Source organism: Festucalex cinctus, chromosome 12, assembly GCF_051991245.1.
Source record: "Festucalex cinctus isolate MCC-2025b chromosome 12, RoL_Fcin_1.0, whole genome shotgun sequence".
In the NCBI taxonomy this organism is placed as follows: Eukaryota; Metazoa; Chordata; class Actinopteri; order Syngnathiformes; family Syngnathidae; genus Festucalex; species Festucalex cinctus.
The window spans coordinates 10,601,721-10,627,823 of NC_135422.1; the positions used below are offsets into that span (position 1 = coordinate 10,601,721).

At 38.1% G+C, this 26,103-nt stretch overlaps 2 protein-coding genes across 2 annotated transcripts in view; one reads left to right on the forward strand and one right to left on the reverse strand.

Moving 5' to 3' along the window:
- The window catches only part of fancm (FA complementation group M), a 39,975-nt gene that overhangs the window by 10,134 nt on the left and 3,738 nt on the right, over positions 1 to 26,103 (reverse strand). The window contains exons 5-13 of the mRNA XM_077537876.1: positions 12,982 to 13,113; positions 11,368 to 11,500; positions 11,181 to 11,270; positions 9,267 to 9,371; positions 9,003 to 9,181; positions 8,094 to 8,300; positions 6,987 to 7,227; positions 6,747 to 6,898; positions 5,342 to 5,506 (exon numbers count right to left, since the gene is read on the reverse strand). Coding sequence (XP_077394002.1) covers positions 5,342 to 5,506; positions 6,747 to 6,898; positions 6,987 to 7,227; positions 8,094 to 8,300; positions 9,003 to 9,181; positions 9,267 to 9,371; positions 11,181 to 11,270; positions 11,368 to 11,500; positions 12,982 to 13,113 — 1,404 coding nt within the window. The remainder of the gene's footprint in view (positions 1 to 5,341; positions 5,507 to 6,746; positions 6,899 to 6,986; positions 7,228 to 8,093; positions 8,301 to 9,002; positions 9,182 to 9,266; positions 9,372 to 11,180; positions 11,271 to 11,367; positions 11,501 to 12,981; positions 13,114 to 26,103) is intronic.
- Positions 16,184 to 24,023, forward strand: soul3 (heme-binding protein soul3). The gene is made up of 6 exons (XM_077538871.1): positions 16,184 to 16,486; positions 16,522 to 16,772; positions 20,066 to 20,160; positions 21,178 to 21,319; positions 21,415 to 21,598; positions 22,776 to 24,023. The coding sequence occupies exons 2-6, from the start codon at positions 16,544 to 16,546 to the stop codon at positions 22,945 to 22,947; spliced, it is 822 nt and encodes a 273-aa protein (XP_077394997.1). The 5' UTR covers positions 16,184 to 16,486; positions 16,522 to 16,543; the 3' UTR covers positions 22,948 to 24,023.

Here is a 26,103-nt window from a genome sequence, read left to right on the forward strand (position 1 = left end):
TAGACTTTTAGTTAACTCAATATCTATTTCCTACAAGTACAGTATATGTTCAAGTCTATGTGCCGTACAATTACATATTCTTACTTGATTTAGAAAAGCATAACTTGTCACCTTTCACTGTTATTTGCTTGTATTGGTCACAGAGCTGCAGTGAAAAAGTTGTTTTTTATTGTAATATGTATTGCTGAGTGTCATAATCTTGACCATTGCATCAGATGGATATGTTTGGGCTCTCTGCCATTGTAGTTTATGTAGCACTTTAAGTATAACTCATTAATAACAGGTCTAAAGGCATCTTTGTAAGATGACCATTTGATACTGATACTGCATATGTAACATAAAATCTGTTTAACAAAACTCTGCGGCAGACAGACAAATTAAATGTGCCTTGGGGCTTCCCCATTAGGATATAATAAGACGGTAATTTAGAGAGTATGAGCAGTAATTGTACGGAGGTATTGTTAGTGCAGCTTTTGTAATGCCCATCCTACAGCAAGTTCAACGTATTACCGTGACGAACAGTCCAAGTTTTGATCTCCACCCACTGAAACACTTTTGCCTTGCAGATAAAAATAAACAAAATGCAGTTTGTATTGCTTGTGTAACTTTTTAAAATATGTGCGGCATTATTGCACCAACCACATCAGACTTTCCACACCTTTACCTCGGCTCGCATAGCACCAGTGTTTGCCGCATTTCAACAACTTGGGATCTACAGGAAAAGCATCGTTGCATATGTTGTAAAAGTGAGCGATTGATTTATGAAAATGAACAAAGTGCCACAGGTGAACAATTCTTTTCATGGTTTCGACTTGTCTGAACTGTCAGCAAATACAATAAAACATCTCAGTGTAATGTTCTGTCTTACACATTTTGAGAATTGGGGACGGTATTTAACAACACAATTACAGAAAACAATTACTTTGTGTGCATAAATGGTGCATTTAACCTGCAATTATTTACACACACTGGTAACATTGTTGGAACTCCTCTGTTAATGAAAAAAAGTACCGTAATAAAATAGTGGAAACAAAACAAAACAAAAAAAACAATAGTATAGTAATTAGATAGATTTTTTTTAATAATGAAAATTAACCAAAATTAGATATTACTTTTGAACTGGGGTTCAAAAGAATTATTTTATAAAACAGAGTAATGATTCCGAATGAAGACCTGGTTAAAAATGATGGTACCCCTAGAAAAGATTGAAAATAATTTAACCATCGGGACATGTTCAACCAGGGTGCATCACAATTGGAGTCACAATAAGTAAGTAAGCCTATTTAATGGGTGTAGTAGTACTACAGTTACTGTGCTGTTTGGTGAAGTGGTGTGTAACACAAATGACCAGAAGAAGCGAAGGAGAGAGTTGTCCCAAAATAACAAAGTAAAATAATAAAATAAAATAATAAAGGTGCAGAATTCTCATTAAAAAATTCCAAGTATTTGATTGCAGTCATTTCCTCAAAACGTTGCGCAACAAAATATTAAGGGTACCATCATTTTTATCCTGGTTATGTATTGTTTATGTTACTTTTTATTCTTTTACTGTTATTTTTTTTTTTCATTTTATTTAAAGTGGGGTACCACCAATTTTGCCTATGTGTGTATGAATGTAAAGCTGCAACAAGCACTAAATTAGATGGATTCACAATAATGGCAAAATATTTTAGGGCAATTTTTATGGCCTTATATAATACAACTAAAGGCTAGTTTAAAAAAATAATCAAACTGTCGTTTTTGTCTGTTATTCTCTCAAAATAGTTTAGTAATTTGGAGTCTGTTTTTGCAGTCTCCTGCTCCCCTCATCCCCATCTAGGTCATCACTGCCTGACCCAGATCCAGCTTCCGGGTTTTATGTAACACTTCGGAGGATTGCATAATCACAGGCAAGGAGGCCCGTCTGTCTGTATGGGCCTGCGTCTCCTGATCACAAAGATCAGCGTGACAGCGAGCTGCGGAAAACACAGCGTGCGCTTTTTCTTGGCCAAGCCAGACAGAAAATGTCTCCAAATGAGTGGAAAAACCACCTCCGGCTTTTCGAAAGGGAGGGAGAAAAGTGTGTCAGCGGGATTTAAAAGGGGGGGGGGGAATAAGAAAGGTTAAGCATTGTGTACGTGCAACCGTGTTTCTAGAGCAATAGGTCAGAAGGCCCCTGCAAATTCCAGCTACGGAAGTAAGCCATGGCTTAAAGTTATGCTCACAGGGGATAAGACGTGCGGAATGGAACATGGAAAGAAGTGCAATTGTGAGCCTTTTGGTGCTTAAGTAAATATTAAAAAAAAGAAAAAAAAGTTTAACACAAACTATAACATTGATACAAAGATATTCTGGAAATTATCTTTTTATTTATATGACAATAACCTGCTTTTTCTTTGTTTCTTTAGGTTTTACATAGTTCCGCGAACATACGACAACATTGTCAAACAAGTGATTCGCAACTATTGTGCCATGGCACGCCATCGCATGTGCCGCAGGAAATTATGCAATTTCACTTAACTGGTTTGAAAATTATGTATTCACTACAAAAGTACCTGATGTGTTCATTTATCAATGCCAGCCAAGCATAGTGACAGACAGAGCTGTGTATAACTGACGACCATTGAAATGCCAATGAAAAGGTACACATCATCACCATCCAACAAGCATGTATTTCCTAATTAGGTTTATTTAATTATTTGTTTGTTTGTTTGTTTATTTTTTTATTTCAAAATAAAAAGATACATTACTTTTGCTGTTTTTCGGATAGGATAGCACATTGTAGCCCGTGTCAAGCAAATACTGTATGTTTCAAAATGGTTCTGGACCTCTCTAGGATCACTGGCGACTCTAAATAGTCCATAGCTGTGGACTGTGAATGGTTATTCACCAATATGTGTAATGTGATTGACTGGCGAGCAGTCCACAGTATACCCCGCCACCTACGCAAACTTAAAAAAAAACTTTATTCTCTATACTTGCTTTTCCAGTATCTGATTTCATCATTTGGTTATTGTAATTAGAAGTAAGCGTCACAACACAGTACAATGTCGTCATTAAGCCTTAAAAACAATGCTGTGTCCAAGAAAATGCCAGCCACCAAAGAAATCTGATACAGTCCAAGTCATCTGAGGAATTCATGCAGTTAAATTTCCATCCAATGATCCAAATTCCATCCATTTTCTATCGGTCTTATCCTGTTCATGTTCAGGCAAACCCACCTGAACCAGTGACAAGCAGGCAACACCCAGGCCTGGTTGCCAATGGTAACTGACTCCACATCAGACGAACAAAAGTCAGCTATGTGAATGGCCTTGATGATTTGACTACAGAAATCAAGAGTCGTCACACCAAACAGTGTTTGTTTTTGTTTTTTTCCAATTGTCCAGTCACTGTGGAATTTCTTGCTCTTAGCAGACAACAATGAAACCTGCCATGGTCTTCTGTGGATGCACTGTGCAAATTAAATCAAGTCAGATTCCGACTTAGCCACTTTAGATCTGGGTCGGGTTGGATTCATTTGTCTAACATTTGGTCTGTCTAACAGGGATCTTGCACATCTGAAAGAAGCAAAGATAGAACTAGATTTTCCAGATCACACAAGCACAGGTATAAGAGAAGCACAAAATTGTAGCACATATACACAACTTGTTTACAGTCACATGGAAACAATTCCCCAAAACCGAAACAATTCATGACTGTGCACTATGACCCAGTTCACCAGACACTTGTCCCTGTTTTGTTTTGACAGGTGGGCTACCTTGCTTCCATCCCTTGTTTAGCCAAGACTCACGGAGGGAAAACAAAAGCTGGGTTTTACTATAATCTCTGACCCAATTTTGGGGATTTGGACCGATGCAGCAGTCTTATTGATGGCCCAATCTTCTGAAATATGAGTGCAACTGGACAAACATCAGGTGGTGAGTAACAAAGCAACCATGTGATTAAATTACCCCTCCGATATGAAACGTCAGGACCAGGCTAATACTTGTTGTGAGTATGTAAAACAAACCACATTCAAGCCTGCTGCGAATTATGTCATTTAGGATGATAACAATGAATCTTACGGCAAGTTTTTATTAGCTCTGATAACTCATCTGCTTTGTTTTTAAAATGTCAACATGCCTGTGGAACAAGACTCAAAAATCTGGGCGAGCAAAGCGACTAATTGTCGAAAAAGAGAAGCAGTTGTTTGCTTGAGTGGAAAAAAACAAGAACACACTCGGACAAGCTAACTGAATCATTACTATCAATTGAATCTTGACGTAGAAAAAAACACTGAACTTGTTTGTCATGTCAAGAATTTGCCTTCTAGGTCAAAAGAATGACTGTAGTTACTTAACCCAAATTAAAGTCACATGTTCTAATGAAACTCAGAAAGAAGAAAGTTTGGTGTCTGTGGTTCTCACTTTTCTTTATCTATCCTTCCCTCCTTCCTCTCTTTAGTTTTTCCTCTGGTCACTTGAGATCTTAATTTATTAGAAGTATGAGGTTTCTGGGGTTGGCATAAGACTCCGGTTTTGTAACCACGCAGGAGGGGTCTTGTTGGTGCTGGACTTCACTTTGATGGATTGGATGTACTGGCTTCTATTGATCTCACTCTGCCTTATCGATCCTTCCCTCCTTCCTCTCTTTAGTTTTTCCTCTGGGCTCTTGAGATCTCGCTAAATTTGCTGGAATTTAGAGGCTTCCGGGGTTGGCGTAAGACTTTGATTTTGTAATCATGGGGAAGGCAGGAAGTGTTTGGTCGGTGCTGGATGTCACTTTGATTTACCTTTCTTTTCTCTTTATTTCTTTTTTTTCTGACCTTTTCTCTGGTCTCCTGACCATTTAAATCTCACGACTCTGGCAAGATTCTGAAGTACCTGGTTAAGGCGAAGGGTAATGGGATATTTATAAGGTTTTAGGTGAATGAATGAGTATAAATTTATACGTATTTGCACGCACGCACGCAAACGCACGCAAACGCACACACGCAAACGCACGCACGCACGCAAACGCACGCACGCAAACGCACGCACACATACACACACACAAAAAAACAAAAAAAAAAAAAACAAAAAAAAAAAAAAGGAAAAGAGCAATGATGACAAGACGTTGAATCGGTAAGACTACCGAATGAACAATTCTGAGCTCTTAAAAAAAAAAAAAAAAAAAAAGAAAGAAGAAAGTTTGTGTTTCATTAAGAAAATTTTTTTACTCCTGCGCCGCCACCCCTGCACCCCAGCTTGTGCAAGCTTATTTTGTAAAAGTAACAAATTGGATTCTTGATGCTTCAATGTCACATGATCGATTTATTATATAAACAGTCAAGAGATCTAATGCGTCATTCTTTGAAGGACTATTTTATACAACACCTCACCTCGTTTTCCTCTCGCATACTGTCGATGAGCTGCATCACCTTAACGAAATTCTGGCAGTGTAAGGAGTGATCAACGACATGGGTCGGAAGCGCCCGATGTTGCCAATGCCTCCATTCAAAGAGAGAAAGCTCTCTGACGGGCGCGCCGTTTCTGGGAGTGTCCTCCTTTGTAATAGAAAAGGGTTTTATTTAGTTAGTAAGCTCTAGACAAATCATTAGGTACTTCTGGAAAAAAAGTTACAAGTACTGCACATTTAGAAAAAAATAAATAAATAAATAAAAAAAAAATAAAAAAATCTAAGGCACCCCGACGTATTTGTTCTGTGACCACGTATAACTCAAAACACACGTATCTCAAATCATCATTACACATTGAAATGAATGTAAATGTCATTAATGCATCCCAGTCCCACTCCCCATTAAAACACCCCAAAACATTTTTAATAAGAAAACCGGCACTCCATAGTATTGTACTTTCTTAACATACATTAATATCACATAAAAAGTTAAAAATAATAATAATAATAATAATAATAATAATAATAATAATAATAATTTGTGTATCATAATTTCATGCTTTAATTCATTGTGCAAATTGTTCTCGTGAGCACTTTGGCCACCAGGAGGCTGTATAATGTTCATTTACATACAAAAATAGTCAACTATAACTGCTTATTAAGTTGCAGTAATATTAGTTGGTTTCGCAGAAGAAAAAGAACATGCTCATGTATTATGTTGTCTGTCTACATGTGTTGCTGCACTTTTTGTGTTCAAATAGTCATTGCTTGTGCTGCTTTCAGGGAGTGAAATGTGTACAAATTTTTCGTATTTTTAGTTTATTTGTATTACTGTTAAGCAAATAATTGTATTAGAAATATCGTCATCCTCACCATCATTATCATTATGTCCTTGTGAGTGTATTGAAGATCAGCACTACTGTCCTATGCTAATATTATATATAGTATGTACACAGTAAATTCTGTAGAGTTAATTTGACTATTTAGAAGAGAGTAAAATGACGAATTGGAAAAAATAAAGAATCTAAGTGACCCAAGGTAGGAACAAACTCACGACCTTTAGCTAGGGAGAAAGCCGATCTACTACCTGAGCCACGCAGCTCCTGCTTTCTGCTAGTATATCGCTCATGTCAGCTGCGGCTGATTCCACTCCAACAAACCAAAAATGATCTTTGGTCTCTTAGAGGAACGCAAACAGTGGTAGGTAGTGTGGCAGTCTCCTAAGCTGAAGGTCGTGAGTTTGAACCTTAACCTTTGAGTGAGTTTTATTTATTTTTTCTATTTTTTACTTTCTTTCTATTGTAAATCTTAGTTGACTTTTCAATCCTCAAGAAAATAGTAGCGAGGAAAAAAAAAAAAAAAAGGGGGGGGGGGGACAAGAAACAGACCTCAGCTGGTCCATCATGTGGTAGAGACATGAAGCATGATGATTTCCTCAAGGTTGGTTGAGCTTCATCTTCAGCCAGCCTCATGGTGGACGCCCACAGAGAATACTCTGTGCTGCTCAAGAAGCCTCCCGATGAGGTGCCTGCCTGACAAACTGACCAAAAAAAAAAAAAACTCACATTCAACCCCGAAGTGCAAACTTTACGCTTATTGCTGAGACTCTCAAATCATCGATAACTCACTGAGGTTTTGCGGGTGGATTAGCGAGGCCCGATTCTGGGCATGCGACCGGCGACCCCTTGAAGACCGTCTGCTGCTTTCCCGGTGGTCAAACTGGCCAGAGTTGATGTGCATCTTATGCAGCATGGGGGTTATGCCGTCAGGTAGCATGCGGGGACTGTTGGGGTACATGTGAAAGCCACTTTTGTTGCCCGCGATGGACTTCAACAGGCTGCGTTTGTTGCTCTGGCTCTGGTTGTACGTCTAAGAGGAAGTTTAAATTTGAGAACAGGTGAAAGGTTGTACAATGCTGTAAAAAAAATAATAATTTGACCGCTTCCTGATTGTTTTGCATATTTTTAGCGGATCATCAAACCTATTTTAATAGCGCATAAATAACAACCTAAGTAAATACAAAAAAGCAGCTTTGAAATGAGGATCCTATTTCGTAATGGAAAAAAAGGACCCAATCCTATTTGGTGCTATGTGAAAAAATAACTGCTCCTTCTTGTTAAATCATGAGCTAACCATGATTAACAGTTTTTGGAAAGCTGATTTAAATTTCACTGGCCACATGCAGGCCTGATTAGCGTCAGATTGGGTGAATCAAGCTCTCACGTATCTTGGCGTCAGTGTGGCACAGTCATTGTTGAGTAAACCAATCAACATACAGTATCTTTTGGCTCTGTCCAATTGTTTTATTTTCAGGCATAAAATTAATTGAAAATTATGGTAACACTTTAATAATTGTGAAGATTTAGATAGATACAGAATACTTTTATTTTATGTGTGTTACTGTGCCTGGGACATTTATCAAGATAATCTTTATTATGGGAAGATAAGTACCTGCTTATAAAGCTCATACTGGCACCATGTAAAAATGTTATTTAAAAAAAATGTTTAATCAAGGACCTCCAACACCAGATGACTGTTTTCAATATCATAAACACGATCGATGATATGGAACTGAGAAGGAATTATGTCAAGAAAAAGGACACTACTCAGATAGATGACGATAGATTACGGAAAAAGAAAAAATTAAGTTTCATCAGAAATCAAGGTGACTACTCCTTTTTACAGCAATTTACATGTAACACACTGATGTTTAGGACTAGAATTAAAATACACACCCTCTCTTCCCGTCCCTCGGCCAGGATAACCACAATACGTCCTTGCCTCTTGCGTCCAGTTCGGCCCATGCGCTGCACGAGGCGGATGGGATTCTTTTGCGCATCGAAGCAGACGATGAGGTCAACCTCGCCGATGTCCAGCCCTTCCTCCCCTACGCAGGTGGACACAAGCGTATTGAAGCCACCCTGACGGAACCTGCTCACCACCTAGTCATACAACAACAACAAAATTCTGCTGTTTTTACATACATTTTAAATAGTGGAGGTACATACTGTAGTTTCATTTTTTTATTTGCTTATAGATAGATAGATAGATAGATAGATAGATAGATAGATAGATAGATAGATAGATAGATAGATAGATAGATAGATAGATAGATCAAGGCATAAATATAAATGATATGGTATTGCTTGGTTAATTTACCAAGACACTTTTTGCACATTATTTTAAAAACAATTTAGCAACAGATGCAATATATTATTGAGCTACTAATCAGTGACAAAATATGGAACCCTTTTCATAGGTTGATAATTGCAGGGAAAACCATATCGGGGCTTTGCTGGAAGGTAACGGAAGATGATAGCTAGACTTCTTGAATTCGCCAATCTTACTGCTGTCATCTGTATGATGCTCACAATCACAAGGGAGAATTATTTTTCCATATCTGCAGTTTGCTTTGACAACTGTGGCATTTATGAGCGCTATCTTCAGTATTCATAACTTATGTTTATGTGCAACGAAAAGCACGTGTGTCCAAATTTAGTGAGTTTCCATATTTATTCCATCAACAAAGAACACAAAGAAGCCATTGGTGTTATTTTTTTTCACCGTAAATTAAGACATGCTTTTCATTGAAAATGGATGATGTGATGAGATGTGATCATGATAAAGAGAAATAAATTCTCCACCTCCAATTGCTCCCTCTGAGTGAAACCTTTGACTCCTTTCCCTGCTGACGCTTGCCCCATGAATGTCATGACTCTGATCAGCGGGGCATGTCGGTTCAACATGGCGGCGATCTCCTGCACGCTGTCACGAAATGACGAAAAGATCATCACCCGTGTGCTCACTTCCTGTGCTCCCGAACCTGGAGGTTAATTTCATGCCATTAAAAACCATTTAAATGAATGATTACGTCATCGCATTGATGAATTATGCCACGAGCAAATTACCATTATTGTCGGAGGCACGCTCTACCAACAGTCGAAAGTGTTGCAGCACCACGTCCTCTAATTTCTGTAGCTTGGGGTGACCATAAATGAAGGGTTCTTCTGAGCCTACGGGTGTGAATCACAAGATGTAATTAATTGACAAAAAAAAAGGACATTATCTCATTCATCACCACGGCTGAATACCATCTGCTCATGAATGTTGGCTTTCTGATTTTGAAACGTTTTTCCCCATAGCCATTCAGCAATATTTTAACATTCTTATTGATCATGCAAATACAAAAATAGCTTAAATCTAACAATTAAATTTCAATCTCAGGATAAATAAAATATCATTGGATAAAGAAGCTATCGGAATATAAAAACAATTAAACATCTCTAGAATGCAATGACAAACAAAGAGGTAATAAAAGTTGTCACAAATGTATAATAGTGAACTAAACACAACAAAACACTCAGGGGCTAGCGCTGGAAAAGGGCAATTATGGAAAAAAAATACTATTAGTAGCTACCAAAACACATTTTTAAATTTAAGTTGAAAGAACCAGAAAATTTAAACAAAGTAAAAATATTGTTATTTAAAAAAATATTAAATATATATATATAAAAAAAAAAAAAAAACTAAAAAAAAAAACAACAACAACAATAAATAAGGATAAATATCGGTTGTCCCTAATGGACTCTTTCTGTAGTACCATGAATGCAAGCATGTACTTCATGCATTCATGGTATGGAGCATGAAGTACATGCTTGCATTTATATAACAGTAGAATATAATTGTGATTGAGCTTCATTAATATACGTAACTAGTTTTTCACAGATTAGAAAAAAAATCTATGCCTTTGCATATTGCTATATTACCTGTCTGCATGTGGTTCTACAGCATTTGGTGTGACTAGTCATTATTTAAAGGAAAATTAATACCTGGAACTCAATGCTAATTTTCTATTAGCCTGTTATTGGGATTTTACATTGACAGCTAGCATTAGCACTGGTGATGCTCCTAAAGCAAAGTATGCTTTGCATAAAAAAAATAATAAAAGGGAAATATCATTGTATTGTAAAATATTAATATAAAAACATTTTAAATGATAAATTAAAAGAGAATGTAAAGAAATAAATCAAATTTAAGCTGAGTCACGTATATGTATATTGTTGATGTATGCCTTTAAGGAGCCTGTCCTAGTGAATGCCATCAAGATTAGTTCCATGTTTGTGTCTGCGCCATGCTCCTCGCAAGTGTTTTCATTATGTATTTGTGTATTTGACTAATTTGTTTTTATTCAATAACCAGCTGAAAGTACATCGGCTACTAAGGCTCTCCATTGGTTTTCCTCTCACTCGAGCACCTGCGGCATAAATCTACCGTTAAATGATATGTTTGTTTGTTTTTCGGGGGGGATCACTTAACTCATTTACTCCCAACAACGTATAATACGTTGTGTTTTTTTTAATGTTCTAAGTGTCCCAAAGACGTATTTATACGTTTTTTTTGTTTTGTTTTTTTATGCTAGAGAATACAGAAGGCTTTGATGCAGGCTCTCAACTGCAAAGAACGGTTGCAGAAATGGTAGTTATTACACAAACGGCCAGCAGGTGGCAGCAGAGCAAAGGAGATCAACCAGGGCCATGTAGAAAAAAAGCTCAATTACTTACAATTTTAAATAGATTTGTGAAAACTGATTAAACTTAGCTCTCTTCTAATGCTAATTGCTGCAAAACGGAAACAGATAGAAACATCCCTTTTTTCCTGATGAAAGAAGAGACTTTAATCTTTCTTTTGATAGGTTCCATGCTTTTATAGCAAAGAACACAATATTCTGTGGGCCTTGCAAAATCAGTCAAAATCCAGTAAAACAGCCAGGAGCGAACGGGACTGCTTCTGTGAAAATGGCTGGGAGTGAATGAGTTAAATACCAGGTAGCTTTCCAAACTTTGCCTCCATCTCATGATAAAGGTCCTTAAAGGTGGGAGTCCTCTGCAGCTCATTCCTGGCCCGGGACATTTCTAAAACAGAGGATAGAGATGTCAAACAGTATACGGCTATGAAATGAAAAGGATGTGCAAAAAAAGCAGCTTGAGGGTAGGAATCTATTAAACAAACCTCGGGACCCATCCATGATCCCCTGGACGTAAGAGAACAGGGACCTGAGTCCCATCTGCATGAGTAGCTCGTAGCCATGATACAGACTAATGCAAAGGGCAAAGTCTCCCTCCAGCATTCCCTGTTGTGATCCCTGCAGATGCAACATGTGAGTACATAAGACTGCTGTGAAAAACAACTGCCAGGACTGTGAAATACTCCAGGGACCTCCAGACATTTTTAACGTGCAAAATTGTAAAATTTAGACCTCTCGGGGGAAAATATTCCTGAAATGTCAAATTATTTTATATGCATGACGTCAATGTTTCGCACCAGACGTCAGCACACCTCCCTTGACCTAATTTCAGCCAGCATTAAAGGATTACCTCTGCGCGTGTTTCAGCGAGTATTTCCGTGTCATGCCAGTCAGCACTAATTGCTCGTAGTTGGTAGGTCTTAAATGACATTTTTTTTTTTTTTTGAGTAGACTATAATGGCATTAAAATTCTGGTCCAAGTTAATTAATTGATAATGTCATTGATAATTTTTAGTACTGTAATAGCAACATAGAAAAAAAAAAAACGATAAAAAATGCAACTCATCATTACACTGAAGGTAAGTAGTTGTAATTTTGGAAGTGGCCGTGCCACCGGTCTCATTCTTAGTAAAATGGCACCCCATGCTGTACTGCGACAAGTGTAAGGACAGTGTTGCAAAGCACCAAGCGTGATGATTATGTGTGTTGGGCATGGGCTGATATTAAATTCTGATGGTATGATAACCGTGAGCAAAACTACGGCATTGAAATTACAGCTCCAAAATTCCCATTTTTTAAATATTTGGGAAAATAAAAATAGTATTTTTCCCCATTGAAAACAAGCTATTTTATTTTTCAACAAAATATACAATATTTACTACATTAAGAACCGTACCAAATAAGTTCAAATAAATAGCAAAATGTTAACATTCTTCTTCTGTTTTAATTCTTCTTGGTAAGTTCACACTGTCCCACAACAAAGAGGCATCCATGTTTGCAATGCCCCGTTCGTCTTGCTCCCTCCCACCTCCTCATCGTAACTGCTCACCCCTCCCGTCTCCGTGTGCTGAGAAGGCGAAAAATCTGGCCCCAATTAACTTCAGAGGCAGCTCATTTACTCAACTCTGCAAGCTGCCAATCATATTGTTCCCATCTTAGAAATTCCCTCAACTCAATACTGGTAAAAGACAGTGGTCATGCATTAACATGCAGTCAATAAACTTTTCAAAACCAGAATATTAGCAATAATCACGTAAACACCCGCCAAAACCCAAATATGCTCATATTCTGGTTTTTAAAATCCCAAATATTACCCCCTGGGTTACTGCTTCTCTAACAATGTTTTGGCCAATGGCATTTTGGAAACATGAGACACTGTGATGTCATTCTCAGTCGACAGCATGTGGCAAAATGGCCGCCCCCTGAGATTGCTAAAAATGGGTGGATATGACGGCTTAATTCATCTTCCACAAACACAATACTGTATTGATCAGAATACCGTTTTTAAAACTAGTGGTGTATGGAACATTGCTCTCAATAACATTTTTGATTAAATGAATAAGGAAATGTATTGGTTCATTTGTGGAAAACAGTCGTACCTTGATGTGGGATGGGGGATTCTTTCGGAACTGGTCCCTGGCAAGGATGAGCTGGTACTTGGACAGACTCTGCAGATCCTTGTGTGCCATCACTCGGTTGTGGACCAAACGAGACATGAACTTCTCCAGCACCTAGCGGAGACGCACACGCACACACAGTAAGCACGTATGTAGGTCATCATAATTGGCCACTTCCTGCCGATGTGTTTTCACTGACGAGCGGACACAAAGCAGGGAAGTGATTCCACACATGCTTGATCATGCACACACATTTGCTTCTGTTATTTACTAAACCAATCTTGCACCAACTGAAAGAGAACGAGTTTTATTCCATTTCCAACAATAGACAAGTAATAGCATTTGCCCTGGATGTGATTTTTTCTTTCTCACTGCCCTCCTTTTGGAACGAAAACAATGGGAAGATGTGTGCAATTGGTCACAGACAATTTGAGGATATCTATTCACACTCACGGCGTCAGTCATTACAATTTCAATTTCGCTAATGGTGAGACGTTGCCCTAGAAACGGAGTAATACAACGCACACTGAGTAACACAGTACGATGCAGCACAGCATGTACGTGGTGAGTGATTTATTTTCTTGTATGTTACACACAAATTGTTTGAGGTAACTAACTTGCATACCTTAACCGACTCATCTGCTCACTAGTGAGTCACAATGACATCCAGTCTTTAGTATATTTATTCTAACAGACCCCTTGCTACAAGTAATCACAAGGTGTGTCATCCACTTGAATAAACACCACATTTCAAACATCAAATAGACATTTCATTTTCGAAAACAAAAACAAAGAAAAAAAATGCAAAAAGATCACATTAAGTGTGAACTCAATTATAAACATGACATTTGAACAGGGGTGTGTAGACTTTCTATATCAGCTGTAGATGATTACGGCCTGGCCGCTTCCCAGAAATGGCTGATAGCGATCATGCTTTGTTTAGGATGGGTAAATTGAGCCACTTGGCCCATTTGCACTAAATCTCAGCCTGCCGGTGTTCAAGGTGTTCTTTACACGACGTTGAATAACAACCGTTAATTCCCCCTGACCTTTCACTAAAAACAACAGAGAATATATCGTCTATCACAATATGTTCTTACACAGTTTGCGCAAAACAGCTTACTGGGACTATGCTTTAGTGTGTGGTGATTTATTATTACTTTACAAATGATTTTCAAAACACGATAAATGATAACTTGAAACATGAGAAAAAAAACAGGACTTTCAAAATAATTTATTGAGATACCAAATCTCATTTACCTTGGAGGCAGTTTGTCAGATATTTGCTTTAATAAATAAAATACTATTAATCAAAACATTGTTTTAATTATTTTTGTTTTGACAGCCATGTCGTGCATACATCATCTTACGCACAACAGGAATTTACAGAATTTGATTGTTCATGTTCTGCAAAAAAAATAAAATATATATATATATATATAAAAATAAATATATAAATCTATGTATGAAGAATGGCAATGGAGGCAGCGATGACTATTGTATGACTGTGTGCGAGCGTGTGTGCCTGTAGCCGATTGGTTGAAGCGCTTGGAGTTAAGTGACGTGAAGAATATGAGAAAAAAAGTCGCCATGAGGGCTGCTATTAATAACACGACCTGCACAGTTCACATGGCTGAACTCAACAATGGAAGGGGTGAGCGTGTGTGATGTGCATGTGAACAAGATTTCCTACGGTCAACTAAAAAGAAAAATAAACTGTCTGACCTAACTCGTGTAATGAAGTTGATACAGCTCATCACATGATGACGCTCATCTGAGCACAAGCTGCTTATCAATCACATTTTCAATTATTAAGCTCATCTCGGCGCCCAGTTAGCAATACATTTAGTTATTGTCAGGCTAAGAGTGTCAACAAATCCAGCGATGGGAATTTTTACATTTAGTGTACATGCATGTGTGCGTGCAGTGCGCGCTTGCGCATTTACTGTACATGGCAACTCCCCCACACAGACTGTAGAGGATTATATAATGTTCTCCCTACGTGCTCGTGGAAGGGTGCAACATGGTGGCTGGCTGTCACAGCACCGCAGATCTGACACATCAAAATCCTGCCTGCTCAAGTTCAAGTTTGTTTATTATGCTCCAACAAAGAACTTGGTTGTCCGACGTCGGCTACATTAAAATATTACAATGCAGGCAAACTCTGAAGTGGGGCATAAGGCCGTTTTGTGACACCAGTTGACTTTTTATGCTGATTTCAAAGATCACTCTAGGACATAATGTATAGTGGATTTGAGACATCATATAGGCACTATCACATGCACATACGCTGTAAGATTTACAATAAGTACAATACTAGGTGAGGACAGCCTAAGCTCATGTTTGTATGCATATACTAGTAACAAAAACGTTAAGGATTTTCAACTTTTTGTGTGACAATGCTAAACTGAAAAGTGCAAACCTGGCCTCTTGTTTTTTTTTTTTAAATTTCCATCCCAAGTGGGTCGTACGTTAACACGACATGTCCACGGGGGTGATTATGGCGTCATCCTCCACCACTCTGCCCCTTCCCAAATCCAAGAAACTGCAAACACTCCATGCTGAAAGGGAGCTCCGAGCTGATAGGCGCAGTTAAAAAGTCAGGGCTCTTTGTACTCATCTGGACATTGGTGGAGCATGCAGAAATGGAGCATGTAGAAATATCTTTAACATTTTAAACTCCACAATGCATCCTTAAGTTTGGGTTTAATTATAAATACGAGGTATCAACAAAACATTTTTTTGGGCCCAAGTTCTATTATTATTATTATTATTATTATTATTATTATTATTATATTACATGCAGAAATAGAATGTGCTCTATGTAACAGTTAATTCATTTCCTAAACGCAACACTAGTTTATACACATATAAAACATACAGGTAAAAAAAAAATTTAAACGATATGTGCCGTTATCCTAACCAGTTGTCAAAGGGGTTTCGAGGCTCTCGTTTGTTTGTTTGTTTGTTTGTTTGTTAATCAGCAGGAGACGGTCCAAGTCAAGAGGCTGTCTTCCGTCACTGTGATGTTCTTTTGACTTTGTTGATTAATCCGGTACACGCGCGAGAACTGGCCGTGTTGTTTCGTTGGCACTATTTATCGTCTCCGTAGCGGCGCGAAGATGAGGGAGTGGCTAGGACTTCGGCTCAGAATCACGTGGTGTGGCTGCTCTCCTATAAACATTTAGGTCCTCCGTGGGTGTCAAACACAGGCGAAGAGGGCGGTCTTACAGGCTTATTTGTTGGGGAACACAAAGTACAAGTTCATGTCGGACTTGTGCGTCCTTGAGTCTATATTGTCTTTGTTTGTTTTTTTAAGGCGAAGTGCGTCGTGAATAGTTGCGTCGTGGCCGATTTGTCAACGCACGAGCGGCCGTGATCCTAATCTGGACGCGCGCTGCGGCGAAGTCACGAAAGGAAGACAAATCGTCAAATTTAGCGTGACATTATCCCCTCGTCTCTTATATTTAACACAGCAGCGCGTATTATATATAATATATAGTATATATATAATATATAGTATTATTGTAATCGGTACGACAAAATGGATCGCGGCGGCTGTCAAATGAATGGCGGCGGTGGTGGAGGCGGCAGCGGCCCCGTTGAAGGCGGCGGCGGCGGCATGATCACCCTGGAGGACTTGGAGTCTTTCACCGAGGAGCAGCAGTCCGACTCCGGCAACGGGAGCCTGGAGGACGAGGAGGAAGACTCCGACCGACTGCTGCACTACTGGCAGGACGTAGCCAGGGGACACCAAGTGGAAGTTGCCAACGGTAACTATATAAATAAAAATAACGTACTTTATTGCTAACTTTGGACGCAAAAGAAATGTGACAGCTGTAGTTCAATGCCCTCATTAAGCAGACGAAACAACAAATGACGACGTGCAACTACTACGACTCAACTTTCCAGTGTAAAACACCGATAAACTAACATGTAACGAGTTTACCGGAATGTATTGTAACGTGGTTTAAAAAAATTAACGTGTTATCACGCAGTGTATAAGCTGCTGCTTACTAGTGTGAGATCATAAGACCCTAAAGTAGCCTGGAGTAAATACTTGGAAGCAAGACTTCACTGTTGAACTTTGCAGACTTTTAAAATGAGTCTATAAACGTCTTGTGAAGTAATAGTGTGATCAATTGTTTTTTCGGTACGTTTTATTTATTTAATTGTCGAATAAAAGCACCAAATGGACCTTTTTGAGTGGAAGCAACCTGCCAGAATTGAAGTCAAAACAACAACAACGACAACAAAACATGCACAAATGAAGAACATACAAGCACTTTATCAACTACATACTACTAATGTTCTGTTTTTAAGTGACACTATCTTTGAGGTATTATATGTTAATTGTATTTGTATTAATGCTTGAACTGTTTAGGAGTGTTACACACATACCAACAATGGGGATTCTTTTTTTTTTTTTTTTGTGAAATGGTGACCATCTTCTTTATTGAGAGACGTTTGTTTTTTGTTTACATGGAAACATCTCACCTGTTTGGTAAAACATTCTCCTCACACTGTTTTATTGGGAGGGACAAATGGGAGTCACAGTACGTTACATTTAAAAAAACAAAACATACGTTCCGTATCAGTCAAAGTCTTGTGATCAGCCCAAAACTATTACATTTCTAAATCATCACATGAACATTTTGTCCGTCAGCACAGTGGGAAACCCAACAACATACTGGCGCATGTCCCTCCTCCTGCCCTCCGAGCACAGCACTAATTGAGGATTTAGCACAAAATGGCTTGCTGGAGCTTTCTGCCGCACGGGGAGATTATCTACCGTGTATGTACTGCTCTCTACACGGTTGCTGCTGCTAAGTCCTGCATGTAAATACAGCACAGAGGACACAGGTGAATCGTCCTTTGCTAAGATTATAGGTTTGGCAGATGTCTGCCATACAGGCCAAGTTGTGATGATCTCCCCCAAACATGCGTTGGACATTTCAAATGGAAATCAGCTTTCAGGAACAAGATCACATAGACAACCATCACTAATAAAGCTGTTAATGAAGGTCGTCAATCAGCCAGGACCCGTGCACTACTTGCCCAGAAGACAGACACTGACATGCATAAAAATAAGTTTTACGGAACCATATTTCATAAATACACCACAAATATCCATTATTAGACATTTAGCACCAGAGATATCAATCAACCGCAGCTGCATGATGCAAGTGTATTAATGATATGCGATTAAATGAGGTGGACAAAAATATTAATTTCCATATTCACACAAAAATGAATGCAATTTTGAAATGTAATTAATTTATTCAAAATATTGCACTCGTTTAAGGTTGTTAACAAAAAGTGATGTCAGTCAACTTTCCTTTTCAGCTCTTTAAAACAATAAATGTCGAGGTGTGGTCTTAAGTAGGGATGTAACGATATCCAAACATCACGATACGATATAATGATATGAAGGTTACGATACGATAATTATCACATATAGTACCAAAAAAACAAAAACAGAACAATATTGTGCTTCTGTACTGGATAGCAGTGCATATAAACAACCTAAAATCTCTATTAACACTTAATTATTGAGGCACTTACTTGCTAATTCAAGCACACATTGAGATCGTCCACATATTGGCTCGGTTCAAAAGCATTTTTAACATAGAAGGGCCAATACATGCATTGTGAAAATTAAACTGCACTAAAAAAAAAAACTAGCCACTAGAGGGTGCTAAAACTGCACAAATGAAAATCAACCTGACTTTTTTAACAGATGTGCTGCATTTAATATCATGACATGACGACGTGGCAGTTTTAATATCGCGATGTCACGATATTGCTGTTATCGTTACATCCCTACTTAACCAAAAGTGTGCATTCAGTTGGAGGGCAATTTACATTAAAGTGACAAGACTGATTTTATTCAGTGCACATCTGTCTCAGAAAGCGGCTATGTCTCCCAGAGCCAAAAACGTGATTAGTGACCAGTCAATGTCACACGGCTCGGAATGTCACTGAGGATTTGTATAGTCGACTAGTCTGTACAACCTTTTAAAAAGGTACACGAGAATAATCCACGAAAGAGGAAGTCACATCTGAGAAGGCCACTCCACCTGGATATTAGACACACTTAACACATACATAGAACTATTGCCCAGAAAAAAAGTATTTTGCATTCTTCCAGACATTGCGATTCAGAGACTAGTCGAGCACCTACTTAGCTTTAAACTGGCTGTGACGTGACCGTTGCTTTAAGCCGAGAAAGCATACGGTGTGACTGTTGACTGCTTCGAGACTTGAGTGCTTGCTGCCATAGCAACAGATTATATGGCAGAACGGATGTCTGAGTCAGACATCGATTTCTTCTGATTACACATACAAAAATGTTGGTCCTGTCATTTCGATTGATTGGTGGCCCTAACGCCGCAGATCCATGTGACCTAGTTATCCTCTCATCATGTTCATTTGATGTGATTGAATCTTCAGCCTATTTTTAATTCCAGGTGATGGAGTTCCATCACCATTATCATCATTGTGTTATTAGTTACAGGTCAGTCCGCGAACCAGAGTAGTTTTTGTTTTTTTTGTTTTTTTTAAATAGCTGCTAAAAATTTGGCACAGCGTTTCCTACGTGTCCATGCATGGACTTGTGCGTCAATAGTGGTCTATAGCTGGCAGTGGGCAGCTTTAATCAGTGTTCTCTGCGTCACCTCTAATCAACATCATTCCATGTGATGCCTTGGCACAGCACTCTGCCCATCTGGCAGTCTTCTCACGCCAGTACTAACGCACACCATGTGAACCCTGGGAGTTTTTCTCATTTAAGGCTGGAGAAATTCCGCGTTGGGCCTTTTCACACCAGTGTTGATACTAAGGAATGAGAATAGCTGACCCAAGCTGAGTGTCAAAAAACATCAAATCAACTGTGGGATCGTGGATTATTTAGAGACGGTTTGTTTGAAACACGCAGACAAGACAATTGAAAACAAACCCTAAAACACGCAATGACCTCAATTACTTGCTTGTGCTCGTGCTACAATTTGATTTATTTCCCTTTTCACTGAACATGTATTCTGCTGTTTTCATATTTCTAATGCAGAAATGGCCGAACCCATTCAACAGCTAACCTCCAATAACAATGGGCGCAGTAACCGAGAACACATCCCTTTCACCCTCCTGTCACGCAAAGAAAAGGTACAGACCTGATTTGTTGTTTTACAAACTTTATTTGGAAAGTCTATAAAAATGGTTTGTTATAACAAGCCATGAAGGTACTATCAACTCGGGCTGGGTTTCATAAAAAATAATAATAAAAATTCCTTTTCAAGCCTGATATTGAGTCATAAATCCATGAATCGATTATTCTTTTTTTTCCCCCATAAATGTATAATAGAATTTTAAAGGCCAAATTTTTTTTGTATCTCACTATTTTCTTGAAATTTACTGTTCACATAAATTGAATGAAAGTAGTAACACGTGTTTTATCACTGAAGAGTTACACAAACATTGATATCAGCAAGGATGAGATGAAAATATTGTCATAATTCAAATTCAATAATTGTAAATATAAGTTAAAATATTCTGAACTGTCTTATAGTGAAATAAGTCCGGTCTTTCATAAATGTAACAAAAACGTTTTAGTGTAATAAAATAAATAATTGACCCAGTTACTGCCGCCGCATTATTGAATTTGGAATTTAATGGTTGTGGAGTTTTGTTTTGTTTGTTTGTTTGTTTTTATCATGTCCTTGATATTTAAGGAGAATTGATGTTGCATCATTAACTCTTGAACTCTTCTGAATCGAAATAGGATTGATTGTGAAAATTAGAATCGATACCTAGCCCTACTACAACAATATCTTGATTATTATAATTTTTAAAATAATAATTTTGTAGCGTACGCTCCCAACTACATCATCATCATCATCTTCAAAAGGATCATGTTCGCAGAGCAGTAAGCCACTTAAACCCCCTCGCGGGCCATAAAAATAAAGTTGGCTAATTGGTTTAATTTGAGTTAATTAGTCCACTTGGCAGGAGATTTGCTTTTAAATAAAGGACAGTCACGGAGCTCTATTCATAGGGCAGGTGTCAGAGCAAGATGGCGGGAGGAATATAAAAAATACAATCACTAATCAGACACCTGCTCGCCGTCCAAAGATAATACCAATGACTTATTATTAGCTTTTCTGTTGGTGTCCCTTTTTGTAGTGTGGGGAGCTGCTATATGAGAAGCGCCATTACGAAAAGGGCCACTGGGCCTGCATAACAATGCACGAGGAGACATACGAACAGAGCATCTGCTACGGCTTCATGAGGATAATGAGATACATCTGCCAGCAGAACTCTTTGGGTGAGTTTAAGCACAAACGGACCAAAAGCTCAATGTTTATTCGCTCAACGATATTTCGCTCTGTGACGCGATGACATATTTTCTCCCGTGTGCAGGCGTTTACCTGGGCATGTCACTGCCCATCGTGACCGTGGTGCGCACAGACGAGAACCATTCGGCCGTCGCCCAGGGAGTGACGGTGGCGTACTACCTGCCCACCGACCATCAGGCGCAGCCCCCTCGACCTCACGACAGTGACATCATCATCGAGATCTGGCCCGCAGCTATTGTGTACACAAGGTGAGCAAAGAAAGTAGAACTAGTCTCCAAAATAAACAAATTACTATAGTATCTACTGAAACTTCATAAGTTTTCAACTTATTTTAAAAAATTAAGGGTTTAATAATAATAATTTGAATACACACAATTGATACAGCACCCTTTGATTTTTGCAGTGGTGAGAAATTGTTCGAATTCTTGGAATTTCAGCATCTCAACAGTATATAAATTCTCAGATTTCTGTAGTTCTCCATGAAAATAGATTTTCTATCTTTATGTCGAATCAAATTAAAACATCTGCTTTTATTTTGGAAAACAACAGTAACATTTTTTGCTTATTTATATCTTATGGATCAAACCGGTGACTGAATCTTATAAATTGTGGATTTTCTGCACTAACAATTTGAAGTAATGCTCTGATTTTTAATATAGGGATGCAAATCAAAACTTGTTTGATTTTAATCCGCTTTTTCAACAAAATTAATTCACAAATTAATTGATTATTCAAAAAAATAAAATAAAAAAAGTCATGAAAAAAAACATTCAAAAAGTAACTATAAAATGTCCAAAAACAAAAAAAAGGCGAAAAGTATCATATAATACACAAAATTGCCCAAAAAAAAAAAAAAAAGTCAGAAAATGTATTATCAAAAAGTCGGAAAAGAAAACATTTAAAATGTAACTACAAAATGTACAAAAACAAAACAAGACATCTCAAAACTACCATATAATGTCCACAAAATTGGCAAAAATGTCAGTAAATTGATAGCAAAAAAGGTAGATAAAAATGTTAAAAAAAGAAAAACTTAAATGTCCAAAAAAGAAAGGAGAGAGGCAAAACATTACCATATTATGATGTCCATACTGTTTTGTTCATCACAATGTTCAAAGGTTTTTGCGGCTCCAGACACTTTTTTTTTTTTTTTGGCCTAAAATGGCTCTTTTGACAGTAAAGGTTGCTGCTGACCCTTGGAGTAGCTGCCAGTAACTGGCGGTGGTAAGTTGAAATAGCAAACAATGTTTATCTTGTGCCGTGTTGGCACTCATAGAACTGTACTGCTGCGCATGTTGCTTTACAATAGATGCATTGCGATTCATTTCATCTTCTCTTTCAAGCGTGCAGTGATGCCAAACTTGACATCGTCTGACTTTCACAAACTCTTTCCTCCTCGTTATTTCTACCCTCTTCTCACTGCAGGCCCTTCACTGGCCCCACAAACGAGTTAACCATCGTGGATCAGATCCACACCATGGCCGAGCTGCTCGAGGAACCCGCCGTGTGCGTCAACGACTCGTTCATCGTTGCCGGCTACACCAACCCGGCGCACAGCCAGCGCCAGAACGAGATCTGGTTCCTGGAGCGCCGTTGACGGGGCACAGCAGTTGGAGGTTCCCCGGCGGCATTCCACCCATTACCCCCACCTCCTCCTCCTCCTCGAGCCTCACAAAGACTCCTCCGTAATACACTACTTCTGACCAGTCTACAGCTCTCAGGTGCAACATCCTTTCTTCGTCGCTGCCTCATCAGACCAGCGCACTCCACATTCACCCATGCCATATTCAAACCTTTGCCAGTGCTGTAATAAAGCAGCTAAATGGTCCTCGGTAGTGGACGTGCCGCCTAATCGTGCTCCACTTTTGTCTGTAGTACTTGCTTCTCTGTCGCATTTTAGCTTGCTGACTCGTTCGTGATGTCAAATCTGTAAGTGATGATGTTTTATTGTTCAAATCTCGGGATCACTGCGGGTTAAACGGTTTTACGAGATGATTCAATCAACAGGTTACCACACAACCAGTCTTTCTTTCTCGCCTGGATCTAATCAGTGTTTGCGGGGTGAGTCGATAGCGTGAAGCGGGATATAGTTCCTGTAGTGCGCAATATGATGGATGCCAATAATAAACTACCTGAATGAAACTAATTGAGAAACACATCTGTGTGTGAATGTAAGAGATTGTGTGTGTGTGCGTACAACCAAATTCTACTGCTGAATGACAATCAAAAGCACTTAAATAGATCCAATGCAAGCACGTCAAAGCATTCCTCATGTTTCCTCTACCTGGGATTGGAAATAGTCTTATTTTTTTCACAAAATGCTGTACGTGCTTTTTGTTAATGTGTATCTACTCACGACTGTACCGCGACAACCACCACCGCTGCTGAAGATGAGTAGAGACAATGCAAACAGATGTACCGCTGAGATCGGATTATTACACAGAAACTATAAGGAAAGTGAAATGTTGCAGTTCAAATTGTTTATTTGTAATGTTTTATCATAATGATTGATAAATATCGGTACCACTTAAAAACAAGGGTACCCTTAGGAAGAGTTTACTTTATACATTGGTGATGAAGGCTACCCTTACAAAGTGGTGCTGAAATATCTGTAAAGACTAAGTACTGTAATGCGTATATTTTCAGATTAAACTACCCAATTCACCAGCTGTACTTAAGATTTATGTTTGAAAGATTCTATAAATGATTCTATGGATGACAGGTTCTTAAAATACTATGGGAAGTTTCATTTCGTCAAAAAATATATATATACATACATATATATACATACATATATATATATATATATATATATATATATATATATATATATTAGGGGTGTGAATTGCCTAGTACCTGACGATTCGATTCGTATCACGATTCACAGGTCACGATTCGATTCGATACCGATTAATCCCGATACGAATTTATAAGTCGATTGTTGCGATTTTTTTTTCATTCAAATTTAGAAAATACTAATCAGTAAGCTTGTAGAGTGTAAGATTTATATGAAAATGTATTATTTATTTATCTGAAATTTCAGTCTTATAGAGGTTGTAATCTGTTTCATGTTTGAACAGCAATAAAATAAAATATGAAGGCTTAATGTTCCGTTCATATAACATTCTTCCATGCTCAAGGTGTGAATCCTAACCCGAAGTCAGACGTTTTGTTGAATATTTTTCCATTAAAAATGGAAGTTTAAAAATCGATTCACACACACACACACACAAAAAAAAAAAAAAAGAAAAAAAAAAGGCAATGATGATAAGACGTTGAATCGGTAAGACTACCGAATGAACAATTCTGAGCTCTTAAAAAAAAAAAAAAAATCGATTTTTTTTTTTTTTATTGAATCGATTCGAGAATCGCGCGATGTAGTATCGCGATATATCGCCGAACCGATTTTTTTTAACACCCCTAATATATATATATATATATATATATATATATATATATATATATATATATATATACATATACACACACACATTTGGGTTCCCCAAATGTCCATTAGCAAATATCCAAAGATGTTCTTCTTCACAAGACTGTGAGTGAGGTGTTCAGAAGCCATGATACACAATGCGAGTGTTTCTCCCCTTTGTGAGCCTGGTTATATGGGAACATCAACCCTCCCTGTTTTGTGTTTGCTTATTTTAGTTGAAAAGCTAATGTGTGCTGTACTGTGAACATAAAAGTGTAACAGCAGAATGCTACTGTGGTTTTATTTTGGTCAATAAATATGGGCTTGTTTCCTGTCTTTTAAAAATGACACAATGAGAGTCTATTCAACTTTTTTTTTTCATATTATGTAATTTGTTTAATTCAATTGTTTTTTGGGGGGGTTTTCTACACAGTCCCTATTGAGCTCAATGAATCTGGCTTCAGGGCTTCAGACAGCCACAAGTTGGGTGGTCGCCGCAACAGTAAAACATCACTGATTACACATATCCTCCGCCGATAGTAAAATAACATTTAAAATTAAATCCTCTGTTACATTGGACAAACTTCGGAGTAAACACTCACTGGCCACAATATTAATAATACAGTTTACATTACTGCAACATACATACTATAAATATAGCAACCAGTCTCAACTGAATACATTTTGCACTGGCAGAATTTTATAAAAGTACAATTCAATGTACAGTACAACTCCTGTTTACCCACACTGGAATGTCCCTCAAGGGAAAGCCCTCCCTTTTAATGGAATCCAATTTTGCAAGCAAAAGGTGGACACACCCAACCCAACCATAACGCACACAACGGCTTCTCTTAACATCGACTAAAACTGATACACAACAGCCATATGAAAAGGGAACCCGTAGGGAGAATCAATCAACAAGGATAATTAACTGCAAGAATGCCGCTAAACCTGATGACTACATTATATGCTCCCATGACGTCAAGGTCACATAAGGTCAATCTTTCTTTACACTACAATACCAAGTATGTTGTCAAAATCACACATAATCCAATAAAATGACATGTAAGGGGTGTAACTGCGCAAGTCAATTCACTGCAAAGATAAAAAGCATTACTATAAAACAACAGTAATGTTTATTTTACGCCATACTAGATCATTGGTCAACAATTCACAAACAGGTCACATTCCACTAAGTATTTGTCATCAGATTATGGTACGGACTGCAGTTCAACGCCATACCACATTCCACAATAATAAATATCCATCCATCCATTTTCCATTTTTGGGGAAAGGCATATTAAACATTCAACATTTTTTTTTAAATAT

Bases quoted from the DNA above. Each gene is read 5' to 3' on its own strand.
- soul3 (XM_077538871.1), top strand. From the start codon at position 16,544: ATGGATCGCGGCGGCTGTCAAATGAATGGCGGCGGTGGTGGAGGCGGC. The intron at 16,773-20,065 runs GTAACTATATAA...TTTCTAATGCAG, and splicing joins CCAAGTGGAAGTTGCCAACG to AAATGGCCGAACCCATTCAA. The intron at 21,599-22,775 runs GTGAGCAAAGAA...TTCTCACTGCAG, and splicing joins GCAGCTATTGTGTACACAAG to GCCCTTCACTGGCCCCACAA.